The sequence below is a fragment of the Mustela lutreola genome, chromosome X, assembly GCF_030435805.1.
Source record: "Mustela lutreola isolate mMusLut2 chromosome X, mMusLut2.pri, whole genome shotgun sequence".
Lineage (NCBI taxonomy): Eukaryota > Metazoa > Chordata > Mammalia > Carnivora > Mustelidae > Mustela > Mustela lutreola.
This window is the reverse complement of record NC_081308.1, coordinates 91,861,761-91,880,748: the sequence shown is the minus strand read 5'-3', so window position 1 is coordinate 91,880,748 and position 18,988 is coordinate 91,861,761. Positions and strand designations below refer to the sequence as shown.

The 18,988-nt window shown below is 44.8% G+C and overlaps 1 protein-coding gene across 3 annotated transcripts in view; it reads left to right on the top strand.

Moving 5' to 3' along the window:
* The first annotated feature begins 17,062 nt into the window (after nucleotides 1–17,062).
* The window catches only part of MORC4 (MORC family CW-type zinc finger 4), a 52,496-nt gene continuing 50,570 nt past the window's right edge, over nucleotides 17,063–18,988 (top strand). For 2 of the 3 annotated variants that reach the window (XM_059157460.1, XM_059157458.1), the window contains exons 1-2: nucleotides 17,063–17,452; nucleotides 17,571–17,643. In XM_059157460.1, the coding sequence (XP_059013443.1) occupies nucleotides 17,351–17,452; nucleotides 17,571–17,643 (175 nt within the window). In that variant the 5' untranslated portion in view covers nucleotides 17,063–17,350. The remainder of the gene's footprint in view (nucleotides 17,453–17,570; nucleotides 17,644–18,988) is intronic. The other variant, XM_059157461.1, reaches the window with a different exon arrangement.

Below are 18,988 nucleotides of genomic sequence, written 5' to 3'. Positions count from 1 at the left end.
CCAAGTTGGCTCCATGCATATGTCTGGGATCTTGATTCTGATTCATTCTCCATGTAGCTTCTCTTTCCAGTAGGGTAGCTCTCCAAAAGGCAAAAACAGAAGTTACTAAGGCCTCCTCAGGCCTAGTCTCAGATATTAAACAACATCATTTCTGTGACATTCTATTTGTCAAAGCCAGTCACTAGGCCGGCCTAGATTCTTGGACAAGGAAAATAGACTCTTTTTCTTGATGGGAGGAGCAGCAAAGTCATACTGCAAATGGGCCTTCAGGATTGAAGGGATTGTCATAGTTATCTTTGAAAACAATGTACCATAGATAGATTGTGAGCTTTTGGACCCAGAACCCAATTATCTTTGCTAGAGCTTGATGTGACTGTATTTCCATTTGCTAGTCTCTGGGTGATGAGGAAGCAGAACATTATCAAGTTTGTTTTGGGAAAGGATGTGTGGGAAAGATGAAAGAAACAACAAAAGAAACTGAGAAGATGCATCCCAGGAGAGAGAAAGAGAACCACAGGGGCTTGGGAGCCTGGAAGCTAAGTGAATACATGTTTTAAAGGGAGGAAGTGAACAACTATAAGACAAATGGTGCTAATAAGTTGAGCAAAATATTTCTTTTCTGGAAAGAGCTATAAGAAACTGATAAAAAGTATTTTCAGGGAGACGTTCTGGTGGAGGGGAAAGGGAAGACTGCCACTTATCATAACCTACCGTCTTCTGTTTGAACTTCCCAGCCTTGCACATAAAGTACTCTTTTATCCAATATGAATTATCTGAGATCACAGACATTTTTCCAAATACCTTTTTTTTTTTTCTAAAAGGGCCTCTTACTAACAGCTTTTCTGGACTTCCAACTAAAGTTACACAATAAGAAAATGCAAATGTAAGATTGCTCAACTAATTTATTGTTCCTTGAGTTCTTTGCCACTTTTTCTCATGGGTGTCATGTATAATCTAAAACAAGACATGGAGAAATCTCTGACTTGAAGATTGAATAAAGTTTTCAGCTTTTAAAAATAAGGTTTTCAGGTCTCTGAAATAAAATGAACACAGTGAAATTATCCATATATGAACTTAGGGGAAAGGCCAGTTAGGCTGTTTGAACATGTAGTTCTCAGAACTACAGTTTTCCTCAGGCTGAATTTATTTTCCAGAGAAGGTGACTTTGCACCTCTGCACAACATCCCCCTGAAGTGGAATGTGGTCTGAGCCTTCAGAGTGTCAAATCCAGTTTCATTAACATTAGGTTCCTGTTCCCAGGGTACTATTCTATGAGGGAACTCTGTGGAAATTGGGAATTGTTACAGATGTAATTCTTGACCCCTCTGCACCCTTGGCGCTCTAATGTTTCTCCCCCCTTCTACCGATGTTCTTCAGTAGAAGACCCCAAGGCAAGATCTGTTCCTACACACAAGATACTTACCAGCCTGTAATTTTACCTTCTATCACAGCTCCTGTACTCCAAATGTCCTGTTCCTCATCCATTACCTCACACTCAGCACTGCCAGAGCTAAGTTCACCTGACATGCTGAGAATCCTCACATAACCTCCATATCAATACCTTGCCACCTACCTCACAGCACTGCTGACAGGCCTATAGCCTAGTCCAGCCTGGGACCTGGTGGAGCCTGTAGCTTCTGCTCACCCTTACACTCAGGTCAGCCAAGGTGAACAGCCCTGATCAACATATATATACATACCCACAAATACACATTGATATATGCAAACAAACACCATACCCACATCTACACAAACACTAACTCACCTAATGCTTATGTGTACATATACATACATGCATGTACATACATACATAACAAATATGCGAAGATAGAGACACATGCCCTTTATTTGGGGCAGTCCTTAGGCCCAACACACATACATGCCTACAAACATACATGGTATACACAGACACACAGATAAACATATACATACACACATATATATATATATATATATATATATATGAAAGAGTTGCTCTCAGGCCCAGTGAGGACACCAGCCAGCCATAGAGACTGTATGTGGGTCTGTTGTTATGTAAGCAAGATGGAGGATTCTGAATTGCTCTCCATAGTGTCAAAAGGGTCAAGGGGTCATTTTAAAGAACATCTGGTCCACTTTGAATCCCACCATTCTCAGCTGCATGAACCTTTTCACATACAAGAGAATAATCTTCCCTGTTTCCATTTCTGGAAAAGTTATTTGTCCCAGGTACCTTGCCAAGTGTTTTACATATATCACCTCATTTTACTCTCACAGTAACCCAATGATAGGAGCTATAAACACCATGCTATATGGTCTCCCGCCTTAACACAACACAGGTGGCCCTCCCTCCTTTTGGTTTCCAAAATCCTTTCATATGCACTACTTTAAGTTGATCTAAGTCTTGCAATAACACTGTGAAGTAGGAAAACTTGGCATTGTCTTTCCCATTTTGCAGCCGAGACTCACATAGGTTAAGGAACTTTCTTAAGACTGTACGAGCTCATAAAAATAAGCCAGATCTTACCATTTCTAACAACGTGGATGGAACTAGAGGGTATTATGCTATGCAAAATAAGTCTATCAGGGAAGATAATTATCATACGATTTCATTCATATGTGGAATTTAAGAAACCAAGGATGATAGGGGAAGGGGGTGGAAAAATAAAATGAGATGAAATCAGAGAGGGAGACAAACCATAAGAGACTTTAAACTACAGGAAACAAACTGAGGGTTGCTGGAAGGGAGGTAACTGGGTGACGAGTATTAAGGAGGGTACTTGATGTAATGAGCACTGGGTGTTAATGCAACTGATGAATCACTAAACTTTACTTCCGAAACTAATAATACACTATGTGTTAATTAATTGAATTTAAATAAACAAACAAACAAAAACAAAGCCAAATCTTAACCCTCTGTCCACATATTCTGGTTCCGGTAACTTTGCATATTTATTCTTTTGTTCATTGATCATACATTAATGCTCCCTATCCATTTCAAGAGATTGTACCAAGCACCATGAAAACAAACACTGAACAAGATACAGTCTTGACTTTGAAATTCTGACATTCTAGAGGAGAAGAAAAAACAGTAGAGAGATATATCATAATATATGCCGGATACTGGACTTGAGACTTGGACAAACTGGGTGGAATAACTGGTTCTGGTGAGGGAACCAGAATGAAAAGGAGGCCATGTGTGACAGTCGACTCAAAGGCCATGCTTTGTCCATGCTGCTGGAACATCTACCTGCTTTGTGTGTGCAGTAAATGATAGGCTATTGGCCTCCGAAAAATTGCAGTCAGTCACGTTCATCTAACTTTTCCTTCTGCGAGGTATGAAAGGCCTTAGTAAATAACCAAAGTACATTTTTCTAAGCAAATGCAGTATCAGGTCATCAAACATATAGGGACCAATAGGATAGCTGTCACAAATAGCTAAATTATTATAGGTGAGAAACTACATGATCTGAGGTGCCCCCTAAACTGTTTTATGTAGTTTCTTAGCGTTTTTAGAAAGTGAATTACAGGTGAGAATATTCTGGCCTAAATAAGATCAAATATTACCTTTTGCATGGACATCTTATGGTGTTTTGTTTTAATTTTGATTATTGGATACCTTTTAGTGTTTCTTTCTCCCTCTTTCTCTCTCTCTCTCTCTCTCTCGGAAAATTTTAAACATACCCAAGAAGAGAGAGAATAATATAATCCATACCCATCATCTAGTTTCAACAATTATCAACACTTTATTAATCCTCTTTCATCTGTTTTTTTCACACAGCCATTCTTTTTTTTTTTTTCCTGGAGCATTTTAAAGAAACTACAGTCTTAGTTTTGAGAAAGATTTGAAGGGGTGTGAAATTAGAATGAGAAAATATATGTCCTTCCAAATCTCCTGGGTCTTTAGCCCTAATTAAATTGCCAGCATGATTTTTTAAAAAAACTATTCCAGCTTTAGCAAAGTCTCTTTTATGGCATTAGCTCAGCTAACACACAACTCAACTGGACAAGGTGTCTTTTGGCCCTTCTCCCTTTAAAAGTGTTCTGCCAGAACAAACAGAATGGAAAAATTTTTTGACTGAACACTTCAGATAAGAACAAAGCACAACTCAGACATAGAAACGTAGGAGTTTCGGCTGGATATCGAGGATACCACTGTTGTTGCTGTTTGGGAATTTCACTAGCTTTGTGTTTTAAGGTAACACGTTTGTCCTTTCTGTCATTGGAACTATGATTTCATTTATTTCCTTGTCTCCTGTTTTCAAGAGAGCCATCTCTTGGCTGGTGGGCTTAAGGGATCCTGCAATTCACTGTGATGATTACAAGGTGAAAAGTTCTAGACCTTAATGAGATATAATTGTTAGGCTATACCATCTTCAGCATTACAAATGGACAATGATTTCAAATTCAAATCAATTTTATTCTTAAAGATACAAGCTTCAATGTTACTTAGAACAGCAGAATAGAAACAACTATTGAATAAAAGTAAAAATAAAATTTACTCTACTATTGAATAGTAGAGTGAATTAGAGTACACCATATGAATGGAATCTTATAGAAACACGGTTTGTGGGAAATTGCTTGTTTTATTGCATTACATGATAAAAGTTGTATATAAAATTATATACCCAGGATGAGCTCCCCTATGTAAAAAAAAGTACATGGGAACAAAATCGGAAGGAAATATGCCAAAAGGTTAGCTGCGGTTGCCTCCGAGTGGTAGGGTTGTGAGTGAATTTTTTTCTGTTTCATTTTATACTTTTTTGTCTTTTTCAAATTTCCTACAGTGAACATGTAATCACTTGCATAATCAGAAAAATACTTTTTCTAAATAAAAGGGACAAGCAAGTCTCAAAAGCTCAGTGCCTCGAAGCAGACCAGCGATCTGTTTTGAATGTTTCCAAGGCAGTGAACCAGGCAAAAGTAAGAAGGACGATTTCAGAGTCCCCAGGGGAGACTTGTGTAGTTAGTTCCTAGGAAACCAGAAGTTTTAGCCACTCAAAACACATGTAAGTGTTTTTGGTGTGAATCAAAACCTTCCATTAGACATAATTGCAACAGCAGCTGTTACACAACCTGTATAAACTATTTTTGGTGTGAACCAAAATTTTAACAACATAGAGACTGTTAACTATTTCATGGTCACATAGGTATAAACCTCATCCACCACTGGCCAGCCTTGGCTGCTGTAACAGAGGGGGGATTCCTGATACAATGGTGGAGTTTGCGGGGAGGCTTAGCCAAGAATTAAGACAACTCTTCTGAATGGGTCTTTTTCCTCTTTGTCTTATTCTTTTAAAAGGACAAAAGGCAATTTGAAAATGGCTTTAAAAATTTACTGGATTTCTTAAAATGTCATGAGTAATTCATGCCCATTGTAATAAGAATAACAAAAGTGTATAAGGAAATCTCATTTTTTTCTGATTTCATCCACTTGGAAAAACCAGTATTAATCTGATGTGTATCCTTACACACTTTTCTCTATGCTTATATAGTAATGTGCACACACACACACACACACCAAAAGACAGTTCCTCTTCCCTTTATGTTCTTTACAAAACTGGAGTGTTACTTTACACGCAAAGGAGTCTGGTCACAGAATTGCCTTGAGTGTTTGTTTTTTAAAAATGCAGATTCCTGGGGCTCACCCTAGGCTAATTAGTGAGTTCTATAATCGGAAGGGCTTGATTAACGTTGCTCTCTGTATTATTCTACAGCTTGCTTTTATATCTTAACAATACAACAATACAATACAACACAGTCATCCTTTCGGCTTAATGCCTATACATTGAAGTCACGATCTTTCAGTAGATGTAAAGAAAGATGAACAGATTTGATCATAAAAAGAAGTCACATTTTTTGTTTTGCAAAAGACAATGTAGGCAATATTAAATGATATAAGACAGATGACGAAAAAAGAGATGCAGCACATATAACTGAGCATTAATATTGCTGATATACAAAGAGGTCTTATAAATCAAGAATTTTTTCTAAAGGGCACTGTTGTGGTAAGAAGTAGACTCAAAGATGGAGTGAGTAAGCAGGATGTTAATTAAGCAGTAAGCTTTGGGGGTCCCTGGGTGGCTCAGTGGGTTAAAGCCTCTGCCTTTGGCCCAGGTCATGATCTCAGGGTCCTGCGATGGAACCCCACATTGGGCTCTCTGCTCAGTGGGAAGCCTGCTTCCTCCTCTCTCTCTCTCTCTCTCTGCCTGCCTCTTCACCTACTTGTGATCTCTGCCTGTCAAATAAATAAATTAAATCTTTAAAAAGGAAAAAAAGTAAGCTTTGGATCAATGGCTATGGAAGGGAAAGGAACGAAGCAGGAGTGGGCAGAGGGAGAAGTAGGGTTGTGATGCAGGCCCAAAGACAGTCTCAGCCCTGCAGAGTTATGCCTCATCACTTCTGTTCAAGGCCATCATGAGTTGAGCTGTAGTGTGGCTGTCACTCACTTTTAGCTTATACCCATGCACCATGGCAATCCACCCATGAACAAAGCTCGAGCTTTTCCCTCCATTGTCATCTGATCTTAAAGGATGGTCCCATATACCATAAGTGTGAGCAGAGGAAGAGATGCCAGTGAGATAGTGGTGGAGAACATGGAGATTTAGGCTGCCCACTCATGTAGCTACTTGTGTCCTCTGGCCTACTTGTGCTGGCTTTATCACTTCCTTCTGAGAGCTTACTGTTAGGATTGGTGGGTTGGATTGATTGACCTTTGGATTTGGTGGGTCTAACAGAATCCAGTTCATGAGGAGTGGTTGTGGCCACATGCTCACTTGGTGTCCCATGACCAGCTTATTCCAATTCTACCAGTACCCAGTAGTCTGCTGGGAGTTGTTTGTCAAAGGCATATAATTCTCTAGAAATGTCATAGCTCTGTTCTGAACCTGGCATTGTGAATACCCCATGGGCTTTGCCATGAACTCCACCTGGCACCTTTTTCCACCACTGCTAACTTTGATACTATAGGGTACTCTAGTCATACAGCCGAAACAGTAGGGCTGTTTGCACTATGGTGTAGACCTGTTACAGAGCTCTTCCTGCCTTGAGTTCCACTCAAAGGTGTCAGTCTTCACATCATCTAATATATGGGTCAGAGCAGAATTTCCAAGGGCGGAGTATGTGGTCTGCATGGCCAGGTACTGTGCTACCAGACGTTGTGCTGCCCTTCCTTGTGCTGTGAGGTTCAAAGTGTGATCACGTGTCCTTTACCTCAGATAGGATTACTCATTGTGCCCATAACCGATGGATGCCTAAGAAATTTATTGTTATGCAAAGCCCCTGAAACTTCATAGGGTTTATCTCCCATGTTGTGAGTGATTCTCTATCACCAAGGTCACCAAAATGCAAGACACTTTTTGCTCATCCAGGCTAATTAGCACTGTTTCTTTCACATAATGAATCATTGCAGTGTTCTGGAGGGCGTCGGAATCTCTTCAGACAGAAGGCAAGAGAGTTAATATAGATCTATAACAAAATTACAAATGTATGTTGTTTTTTCCATATGACTTTGATCTTTTTTTCTGAATGGTATAGAAAAGAAGACATTCACCAAATTAATGGTAGTATACCATTTGCATGGGGCTATATTTACATGTTTTAGCAAATATTTCACATCTAACCCAGTGGCAGAGTTAGGATGCTACTTGGTTGAGTTTAGAATAGTCTGTCATTTTCTAAGATCTGTCCATTTTTTTTTCCAAGGGTTAGATTACTGAATTAAACATAGATATGATAGGACCTAACAGCTGTGCACGTGTAGATGTTACGAATGATATTAATTTCCATACCTCACTGCTAAATGCAATCTTATTTTTCCTAAATTTCCATTACGGAAGAATTTTAAACTTACACAAAGTTGAAAGTACTATACAGCTAACACCCATGTAGACACTAACTAGATTCTACATTTTATTGCATTTGGTTTATCCCCTATTTATCTATTTTTTTATCTTTCAATCTCTCAAATTTTAAATATGCATTTCAAAGTAAGTCACAGACATCAGAACACTTCCCTCGAAAAAATTCATCATGTATATCAATGTTTGTTTACACTTCTTATTTTAGGTAAAATTTTCATATAATGAGAGGCACAAATCTTATGTACACCATTTGATGGCTTTTGACAAGTACATATAACCTATGCATCATACCATTTACACACCTACCACCCCCCAAACATACACACATTTGGGACCAGCCCCACCTGAGTGAGCTAGTAAGCTACTCAGCTAGTCCTTTCTGCATAAATTAGCCAAGTGCCTTCTCTCTGAACCCCTCATACCCAGGGACTGCATGGCTTGACTCACAGCTGGAGACTGGCCTTGTGGCCGGCTCACAGCAAGAGCACCCCCTCGGAGAGTCAGCCTGGGCTGAGCTAACAGCACACTCCTGCCTCATCTGGAGGGCACCCCCACCCCCACCAGGGGTGCTCCCATGCCATCCTTCCAGGGAGCTGAAGTTTCCCTCGCATTCCCCCTGAGGTCTCTGGGATTCTTGCCAGGTGGGAGCCTGGAGGCAGCCGGCCCGCATTTGTCAGGAGGGGAACACGGAAATCACCGAGCACACGTGCTCTCTGCTGACCAAGGTGCCTAGGCAAGGTCTGCTCAGGCTCCTGGTAAGACCCCAGGAAGAGAAAGGAGCAAGTCAACGAAGTCCAGAAGGGAGAGCGGCTTTCCGTAGGAAGGCCTTATGCCTGTCATGAGCTGGGGAAAGCAGTCTTGTCCACTAACTGAGGAAAGGGACTGAGCCTCCTGGAGACCCGGGGGCACTGGGAGGGAGGCCGGGGGCTCATTCCACACTTTGTCCTTGTCCTCTCTCTCACACTGACAGGTACGCCAGTGAGTGCTGACTCCTCTCTCAGTGAGACTTTTATGGAGTCCTCTGCCTGGCTGGAGAGGGAAGTGCTTTGGTAATCCACACCCCTGGGCCCTCAGGCCTGAGCCCCTGGCCCTGATTTGCCCTCTGGGAATTCTCCCACAGAGCTCCCTCTGGCCCCTGGTCTGTCCTGTCCAGGCCCTCAGCCAGCCCTGCCTTGCCCCCAGCCCCCTCCTTCCCTGGTGAGGGCTCCACAGCTTAATATTTCCCCTTGCTATAAAACTGCCTGACTACTTTAGCCCTCTGGCCTTGATCTGCCAGGTGGGGAGTATATCTCTCCCGCTCCCCCTGCCCTTCATTTTCTTTCTTTTCTGGAATCTGTTTGCCTTCCCTGAGTCTTCACAACTGGAACTGAAATCAGAGCTGTAGAACACACCAAGCCAGTGGTGTAATGAAACTAAATCTCTGTGCAAAATGCTTCTATTTGTATTCCAAATGCTGTTTTGTGCGCCAGAGCTTTTACCAGTAGCCACTGGAGAAACAAGTGCTAAATGTAAATCAAGTTAGACCAGCCACAGGTCCCATGCGAAATGACTGGTCAGAAAGGGAAATCCAAACAGTAAAGTGTAAAGGGAGTTTCTTTCAATGAAGAAACTGGGCTTCACATATTCTCTCCATCAAAATGGTTTTATCTTTCTATCTTTTGTGTAGTACAAAAGAAAGAAATACCTAGAGAACTCTCGGAGAGGGTGAAAAAGCAAACTAAGTTAGGCTAGATTGCAATGTCTAGGTCAGTGATTCTCAAACTTCTACTTTAATGAAAATCACCTATAGTGGGCTGGGCTGGGCCTGTTGAACTTGCATCCGTAAGGGGTTCTCTGTTGGTACAGCTGCTGTTAGTTTGAGGACTGCACTTTGAGAACCACTGCTTTAGGAGCTGTGCCGAGTAGGCTTGAAAGTCAGGAGTCTCTGGTCCTGGGGGAGGGAACCTGTCCAGAAGCAGGGACTGCGCCATGTGATCTAGAGGAGTTTTCTAGGACAATGCAGCCAGGCCTTGGGCAGAGCTCAGCAACCTACTCCTGGACACCCTTGGTGGCTGAAGAATATGAGTTACAGCTGGGACATCCTGTCAAAGGCCCTGTCTCTGCAGATGTCCTCTAACACCTGGTGTCCTGCCTTTCTCTTCCTGGGCGGTGGAGGGAACTGAGGCACCAACAAACCCCAGGACATGTGGCCCATTACGAGCTGTGCGGTAGAGCAGGGGTGGCTCCCAAACTGAGCATGTGTTGGAGTCACTGGGAGAGGGGCGTTCTTGGTAAAACCTTCACTGCTGGGTGACAGCCCCAGCACTTCTGATCAGTAGGTCTGGGATAGCAGTGGCTGACAATGTGCGTTTCCAGCAAGTCCCCAGGTGACACTGATTGACACCTCTTGGCCAAAGGGATAAAAATACTTCTGTGTTCTTGTGCCCAAGCAGAGGGGCCTTGGCCATGGAGAGAGATGCAGACCAAGGATCAGGCTGAACAGAGACGGGATTTATTTGGGCATCAGATTGAAAGTTCTGAGTGACTTGTTTTTTTTTTTTTTTTTTTTTTGAGTTAAGGATGAGTGAGAAAAATACGAAATTATTTACACCATTTATACATTCTACCTATTTTTGGAGCTAATTGTTGGATGGTGTTGTTTAGGTGCATCTATTTCACTAAAGGGAAGAGTGAAGAGAACGAACATTCATGAGTTATGTTAAGCTTTGCACTAGGCCTTTTTCATATGTTTCCTTGTTTGCTTCTCATAACAACCATATGAACAGACGTCGATAAAAAGAAGACATTCCTGTTTTTCCAGAGGAGGAAACTGAGGCTCATCTGAAGAGCTTGGGTAACCCATCTAAGGTCACACAGCTAAAAGAGTTGGGCTCAGGTCCCAGCTCTGGCTGCATAGCCTTTTCAGTGGCTCTGCTCATGAATGCATAAAGGATACATCCTTACTCAGAGACCAGAGGCAAGGAGGAGACAGTGTTTTCTGAGAAAACATGATAGAAACAAAGTGTTCCCCATGGACAGAATAATGAGGAAGGGGCCTGAGGGCATAGGTCAGGGCTAGATCGTGGTGGGCCTTGAATGTCACCTAAGGAATTTGTATTTCACCACAGTCAACGAGGAGTCCCTGCAAAAATGTAAGAGGGGGTGGGATATTAAACTGAGTGTAGCTTAAGAGAATGGGAGGTAGAGAACCCCAGAGCTGGAAGGCACCCGAGAGCTCATCCTTAGGACCCATGTGACAGATGAGAAAACTGGGGCCCTAGGAACATGGCCTCTGACACTTCCCCACGGTCACAGCCCAGTTTGGTGGAGTCAGGACAGGAACCTGTCCTTCTGCCTCTCGACCCTTCTATCCCATCTTGCTGGCCTCCCACACTCATGCTTCTTAGGCTCCCTCTCCAGCACATCCTTCCAGGAACTTGGGACAAGTGACCTTAGGGCTGAGTCAAAGAGGCTAGGAGAAGCCTCTCCTCGCCCAGGAGCACCCTGCATGGTAACAAGTACATGTGTGTATCATACATATCGAGCTACCTGTTCCAGATGAATCAGCTGGGAGGAAATGCAAGGTGCCTTTCTAGTTCTCCCAGGGCCCCTTCATTTGCCTGCAACAACGGCTGGGGGATCTCAGCCTGGACTAGGCAGAAATAAAAAAGATCAGGGAGGGACGCCTGGGTGGCTCAGTCAGTGAAGCATCTGCCTTTGGCTCAGGTCATGATCCCAGGGCCCTGGGATCCAGTTAGGCTCCTTGCTCAGCAGGTAGCCTGCTTCTCCCTCTGCCTGCTGCTCCCCCCTGCTTGTGCTCCCTCTCTCTCTCTGAAAGATAAATAAAATCTTTAAAAACAAAAAAGAAAAGAAAAGATCAAGTCGATAGTTCAGGGCTTTAGACCCTAGACCCTGGATCAGGACAAGGCTGGCTCTGGATCAGGGCAAGACAGACAGGGGCAGGCTGGAGGCTGTCAGAGGGCCCCACCACACCCTGCTTGAGCACTTCCCTGCTCCTCATTTTGAGGCAAGACCCAGGGTTTCACAGCCGCCACCCATGCTCGGCCCCCTGACAGGATCTGTTGGCTGGAGTGCTCCCTTACAATGTGCCAGCTGCTGCCGCAGGCCTGTTGGGTGGCCAAGTATGTGGAACCTCGTGTTATGGCCTTTTTACTGCCCTGTGGAGCCACAGTGATGCGGTTTGTATGGATTCATTTGCTGCTTTTGTTTCTTGCTGTGCTGCGGCAGCAAGGCCCCAAGGGGGCCCAATCCTGAACTTCCAGAAGCTCCCTTGGCCACTGAGGACCGTCCCTCTGTCTTACAGAGCTGGGGAGGGGCTGAGAGGCAGCCTCTGACTCCAGCTGCCAGTCAGGAGGCCAGACTCTTGGGAGGACACAAAGGTTTTGTTTAAACACCAAACCCCCCAAGTAGTAAACATACCAGTTCTTAGTGCAGCATTCCCAATGACCATAGCAAACGGGAGACATGGACCGCACAGCTTAGAAGAAAGCAGTAAGGGGCACCTGGGTGGCTCAGTCAGTTAAATGTCTGCCTTTGGCTCAGGTCATGATCCCAGGTTCCTGGGAATCCCTGCTCAGCAGGAAGTCTGCTTCTCCCTCTGCCCCTCCCCCCTGGCTTGTGCTCTTGCTGGCATGCTCACTCTCTTTCTCTCAAATAAATAAATAAAATTTTTAAAAAGGAAGAAAGCAGTAAATGGGCATTTTTAGTAGTTCCAAGTCTTGAATCAAATAAAAGTGAGGGGCAAACGAGTTTTTAAGAAACGGTAGTGGGTCACTTAGCACGGAAAATTCTGAATGCTACTTCCAGGTATAAGGGTTCTGGTCCGATCCTCACCAGAATAACCTTTATTGTCCCTGTCCATCTGTTCTGCCCCCCATGCTATATTCTATTTCATAACTGCACTTCTGGCTCCTCCTCCAAGCCTGCTACTAATTATGTTACCTGCACCCACCTGACTTCTTCTTTTTTCTTTTTAAGATTTTATTTATTTACTTGAGAGAAGGCAATAGTGAGAGAGATCACAGAGGGATAGAGAGAAGTAGGCTTCCTGTGGAGCAGAGAGCTCCATGCTGGGCTCAATCCCGGGACCCTGGGATCATGACCTGAGCCATTAACCAGCTGAGCCACCCAGGCGCCCACCCACCTGGCTTCTGATGGTTGCTCTCAGCCAACGCTCTCCATCATGTCAGAGCTGCTCTGGAGAGCCTGGCTCCATAGCGGACACTCCCACTTGCAGGCTTGACCTGCGGAAGAGAACCAGGACTGAATTTCTTAGAGCTGCTGGTGCCCCTCTCGCCAGCTTGTTCCTTATCTTTGCTACATGGTGTATCCCGCAGCCTTCGGGTGAGTTTTCCAGGCCTGATTAGTATATCCACTCAAGGATGCTCGCCTCTGAGTCCTTTTATCCCTTCTTCCACGATTGCCCCAGCAATGCTGACTTGCCAACCTCACTTAGCATAGATCCTCACTCTTCCTGTACTTCTAGGAGCTACCCCAGCAGTGAGTTTGTACCATTTCTTGTGGTCCTTGTCAGGGTGTTAAATCCTATACTCCAGGAGAGTGTTCCCGCATTGAGAAACTCACTTGTATCCACCATTATAGTCTAGCTCCGTAGATCAGGCGCTCGCAGAATCCAATTCCATGGGAATTTCTCCAGCTCCTGCCAATCCATGCTGGCTAGATTTGTGGCTTCCTGGGGGGCATAGTCACTTTCCTCCCTCATCAGGCCTTGTTAGGCAAGCTCATACTTCATTATAGACCCAGTGGCCAGGAGGGAAAGTGAGTGCACACTTTGCCTTGTTGAGGAGAAATTCTGTATCATCTCCAAGCAAGAGGTAAGGAGGTTATCAGTAGGGAAGTCAGATGAGTTTTGTAGGCAAATCTGGGGATTCAAGATTTTGGTGGCATCCATCTATATAGCCCCAAACCATGTGTCAGGGTCCTGTTCTTTCCCAGGAAACATTCTGAATCTGGCATTAGCAAACCTGTCTCCAGGGGGAGTTTAAGCTTCTTGGGAGCTCAATAACCACTGCATCCTACTGGTCTTAGAGCTACTATTTCCCCCCCTATTGTTCAAACAGTCGATATTTATCACACCAGATCATGTGTTCTCTTCTACGGATATACCATTCCAGCTCACCATCTCGTGAAGATCTTAACAATAATAGGACTGCCACCTTGTGGCAGGGGACTATCTGTGATGTGGTCCTAATTGCCAACTGGGCTGTGAGTGACCCAGCTCCCAAGTCGCATCTACGTGCCAATTTCTTGACTAAGCCTCCGTTTCAAGCATCATCATTTGAGTTCCCCAAGAAATGGACTGCAAGATAGATTGTAGCATGCAGGATGCTTCCTTACTAAGAGGTGTCGTTCGGGGGAAAAACAAGAAAGGAAAAGAGGTGTCTTGGATTAGCAGCTGTGGAAGGAAGCTTGTAAGGGCAGAGAGGGAGTGGAGGGGCGCTGCAGCCTCAGGCAACCACACAGAGAGATCGAGTTAGAGTGACCCTTCGGAATTGTCCCAAGTCTGACTGACATGGTCAAGGCTTTCCTACTCCGTTTTTGGTCCAACACTGTGGCCGCCTCAGAACACTTGGTGAGCTTGAGTGAAACAGTATCTGTACCTAGGCAATCCCTGAAGGGACTAATAGCTCTAGTCAGCTTGCCAACAGTATTCTCAGCAGCTCAGCCCCAAAGTCCTTTATCGAAATGGGAGATGGGCCGGCGTATCACAGTATCCACCACAGGCACCAGCTTCTTCGTCCTAAAAATTGTCAATGAAAAGGAAAGAATTGGGCATTTATCCTCCTTCCTACAGGAATTATATTTCAGAGCAACCAACCAAACAGCCTAAGCTCCCAAGAACTTAGTGGATTAGACGATCATGGTTTTGCAACCCCAATAAAAATTTTTTTTCAGACAATGAATGAACATTGATGAGACCATAAAGTGAAAGGCTGATGGGGAACTTTATAGCAGGATATTGAGGCTGCCTCCACCTGAACCCACTGATCAATCTGAATATCATTAAGTGTTGGATCATATGTACTTCCTGATGTGATGCAATAGGAAGTCTATAGCACCATCTACGAGCATTCCTGCTTTCAGAAAACCTTCGTAATGAAGGCTTTAGAGCCAACTCATGATTTCTAGCTAAGTTACACTTATTGCTCTAACAAGAGGAGCAAGCTGAACGGTAATTATGAAGAAGCAAACAGACAAATGAGAACGTAGGGCATTCAACACTACAAGGGACTGGGTTTCTTCAGTGACTCAAAAGCATGAAGTCAAAGAGGGAAGACTGTTTTAAATTAAAGTAAGTTCAAGGCATATACCCCATGCAGTGTGTGCATCTTGTTTGGATCTAGGTTTAAATAAACCAAATGTAAAAAGGCATACCTTGGAGACAATGGAGAAGATTAGAATATGGACTGTACTGGAGGACATCAAAAAGTTGTTATGAATTTTGTTTAGGGTAAAAATGGCATCGTGGTTATGTTTTTTAGAAAAGTCCATATTTTTAGAGGACACGGACGTATATAGGGTAAAATGATATGATGCTTGAGATTTGCTTTAAAATGCTTACAAAAATGAAAAAAGAATATATAAAGCAAATCTAGCAAGGTTGATAACTTTTGAATCTGAGTAATAAGTAGATGGGGATTTGTTATATCATTTTCTGCACTTTTGCGTATTTAAAAAGAAATTTTAGGGGACGCCTGGGTGGCTCAGTTGGTTGAGCAGCTGCCTTCGGGTCAGGTCATGATCCCAGTGTCCTGGGATTGAGTCCCACATCGGGCTCCTTGCTCGGAAGGGAGCCTGTTTCTCCCTCTGCCTCTGCCTGCCATTCTGTCTGCCTGTGCTCGCTCTCTCCCCCCACCTCTGATAAATAAATAAAATCTTTAAAAAAATTTCTTAAAAAAAAAAAGAAATTTTAGGATACAAAAAAAAAAGGACAAATGCAAAGAACCCAATGGAAGGAAAATGATGCTCAAAAGATATAAACAGGCACTTACAGAAAAGGAGATTCAAATGTACAACAAACATTTCAGCTTCACTGGTAGTTGGGGAAATGCAAATTAAAACAATAAGGAGATCCTATCTTTTATTCAGAAGATCTGCAAGAAGTCAAAAGAGCAGGACCAGATATCTAGCACTATGAGCATGGCAAAATAGCTGACTTGCTGAGGGCAAATTGCTTCCATCTTACAATATTTATTAAGAGTAAACCACGCATATACCATTAGACAGCAATATTCTGTAGAAATTATAGTACCAGAAATTAGAGATCTATACAGGAGGATGCCTGAGGCAGCACTTTCTGTGTTATCAAAAAAAAAAAAAAAAAAAGTTGAGAACAACCTGAGTTGTCTTAGAAGGATGGTCAAATAAATTCTGTTTCATCCATACCAGGGAATGTTGTATTTTTTTAATTAAACAATTTTTTTCTATAATCAAAGACTGTAGGTATAATAGCACAAAAATTGGAAAATACAAATAAAAAAATAAGAAACAAAGGTATAGTTCCAGACCTGGAGATATCCTGGAATACATCATGTCAAGTGTTTCTCATTGTGTGTGTGTGTGTATATGCATGCATATGTATTATGTATGTGTGAATATATATGCATATATAGAGACTTGTTTTTCCAATAAAAGCGATATCATATTGCACATGTTGTAATTTCTTGTTTCTTTAATTCCTTCATGAATATTTTCCACATCAATAAATATTCATCTACAAACATGGCCTTTAAGAACCGCATAGTATTCCATTTCATGAATACTCCATAACTCAACCAATCCCGCATTAGGGGGCATGTAAGTGCATTCCAATGTTTTCTCTCATAAACAGCCTCCCTGTACACCAGCAAAGCTTTGAAGATGATTTCCCAATTGCCTTCCAGAAAGTTCTGGGTACTTCTGGAGGCACTGGAGCCAGCATAGTCAGAATGCTTTCCCATCACGCAAGACTGCTATCTTCCCAGATAGCAAAACTGTAGTTTTTCGAACTTGTGAGACTTGTCTTATCCTGCCCGTTAGTCATGCAGCCGTACTAGGACTCCGTTCCAGAAATCCCTACACCCTCTCCCTCCTCCAGCCTCATTCCCGCCCCTCCCCACACACCCGCCCCCCTCCCCCCACCCGCGCTTTCCCGCTCGGCGGCCTGGCCTATGGCAAACACCAAGAATTAATTAGGGGCGGGGATCAAGGAGCGGCTGTCAGGAGGTCGCCATATTTCTGTACGGCCCCGAGGCCGCCCGACAGGCAGTCGGCGGGTCGGGAGAGGTGCTGACAGGGCGGGGCCGCCGCTCGGCTCTGCCGGCCTCACCCCTCCCGCCCGGGACAGGTGGCTGGAGCGCGCCCCGCCCCCGCCAGCTGCGGGTGGGAGCGAGGGAGGGCCAGTCCCGGACGGCCGCCGCCAGCTGCGAGGGAGAGCGAACGAGGGCCAGTCCGGGACGGCCGGGCGAGGAGTCCGGCGGCAGCAAGCGAGTATCGTGGCGGCCAAAAAAATGCTCCTGTATCGAGGGGCCCCCGCTGGCCCTGGCGCGCCGGGCAGCGGGCTGGCTCGGCCCGGCGGCGGCCCACAGGCCTTTGGGATTCGCCTGAGCACGGTAGGTCGGGGGCCCGAGGGGGCGGACGCGCGCTCGGGCCCCGGGGCTGTGGGGGGCGCGCGGGGAGGGCCTGGCGGGCCGAGGCCTCACGCGGGACGGGACCTTCTCTCGCCCCCAGATGAGCCCCCGCTACCTCCAGAGCAACTCCAGCAGCCACACGCGACCCTTCAGTGCCATCGCGGAGCTGCTAGGTGAGTGGCGAGGGCGGGCTTGGCCGCGATCGCCCGAGGCAGTGGTGCCAACGTGGTGCTGCGGACGCGAGAGGAATGCGCCGAGCCGCGCCAGGCTGGCCGGGGCTGGGGTGGGGGAGTTGGGACCGGCCCCGGCTCCGCAGGCGGAGGAGGGGGACTCCTCTCTGGCCAAGGGGGAAGAGGTACCGCGGACAAAGCTGAGGAAACAAGGTGTGTCCGAAGAGTTAGGACGCCCGTGTGGTTTTTCTCTCTGGATCGTGATGTTCTGGGCACTTTAGGATAGCTGAGTTAATAATCAAAAGGAGATGCATAAAAATATCGGGGCCCCAGGCTGCTGGGCTCCGCAGGGACTGGCGACCGATGGAGGGCGCCAAGTTAGCAGAGGGGCATTATGGAGGACCCGGAAGGGTCCTCAGGAAAGGTCTGGAAAACGGAGTTCTTAACTTTTGGGACCAGAGAGTCTGGGAATGATGGGACATCTTTTAAGAGATGACACGAGTGCATTTGGCTCCCTGCGACCGCGGAGGGCTGGGTTCGTGGTCCACGAGCGCCCTCACACCGCTGGAATGAATACTGAGCACTTAACCTCTCGCTCCACCGATGTTTGCTTTTAAAGCATTTTCAGTTGATCCCTTGAAGCCAAGTACACCAGCTTTTGCAGTAGTGTGCTAAATACTGTGTGGAAAGCAAAGAAGAAAGGCATTCCCGGACAAAATGCAGCACAGAGAGCACATTGTAAATGTTTCAGACATGGAAAGAAGGGAGAGATGGTTACAGGACGAGGTAGCAGCAAACAAAATCTTGAAGAGTGGTTTTCAAGCTCGCCAGATGAGCCTCAGCCCCGACTGAAGCAATTCCGTGTGAGTTGCCTTGAGCACGAAGTCAGCGGGCAGCAGAAGGGTCAGAAGAGGTATTGGGAAGGGTGACAGAGAACTTTGATGGTTAGATTGACTATCACAAGAATGCTTACATCGTGTATGACTGTTCTTTTGAAGGTGCAAGAAAGAAAAAAAGTGACTTCGACACACTTTGAGTCCTAAAGAACAAGGACTGTATCATTAAGGGTTTGCACCATCCTTTGAGCGAAACTCTGCAGGGTGGAACCAGACCTCTGAGTGGGTAACTCACCAAAAAGAAAAAAGAGGGAAAAATAATGATTTACTTAGGGGGAAATGGGAGAAGTTGTTTTGTTACTCCCGCACAGCTGCACTGTGCATACTAAACTTTAGAGGTGACTTGAAGAGTGTGTTCTGTTTGTAATTTTGACTATACTATATTATTTTTGTCCCAAGCATTAAATCCTTAAGCTGGGCCCAAGATGACTCCTATGAGTGCAAGTGTGTGT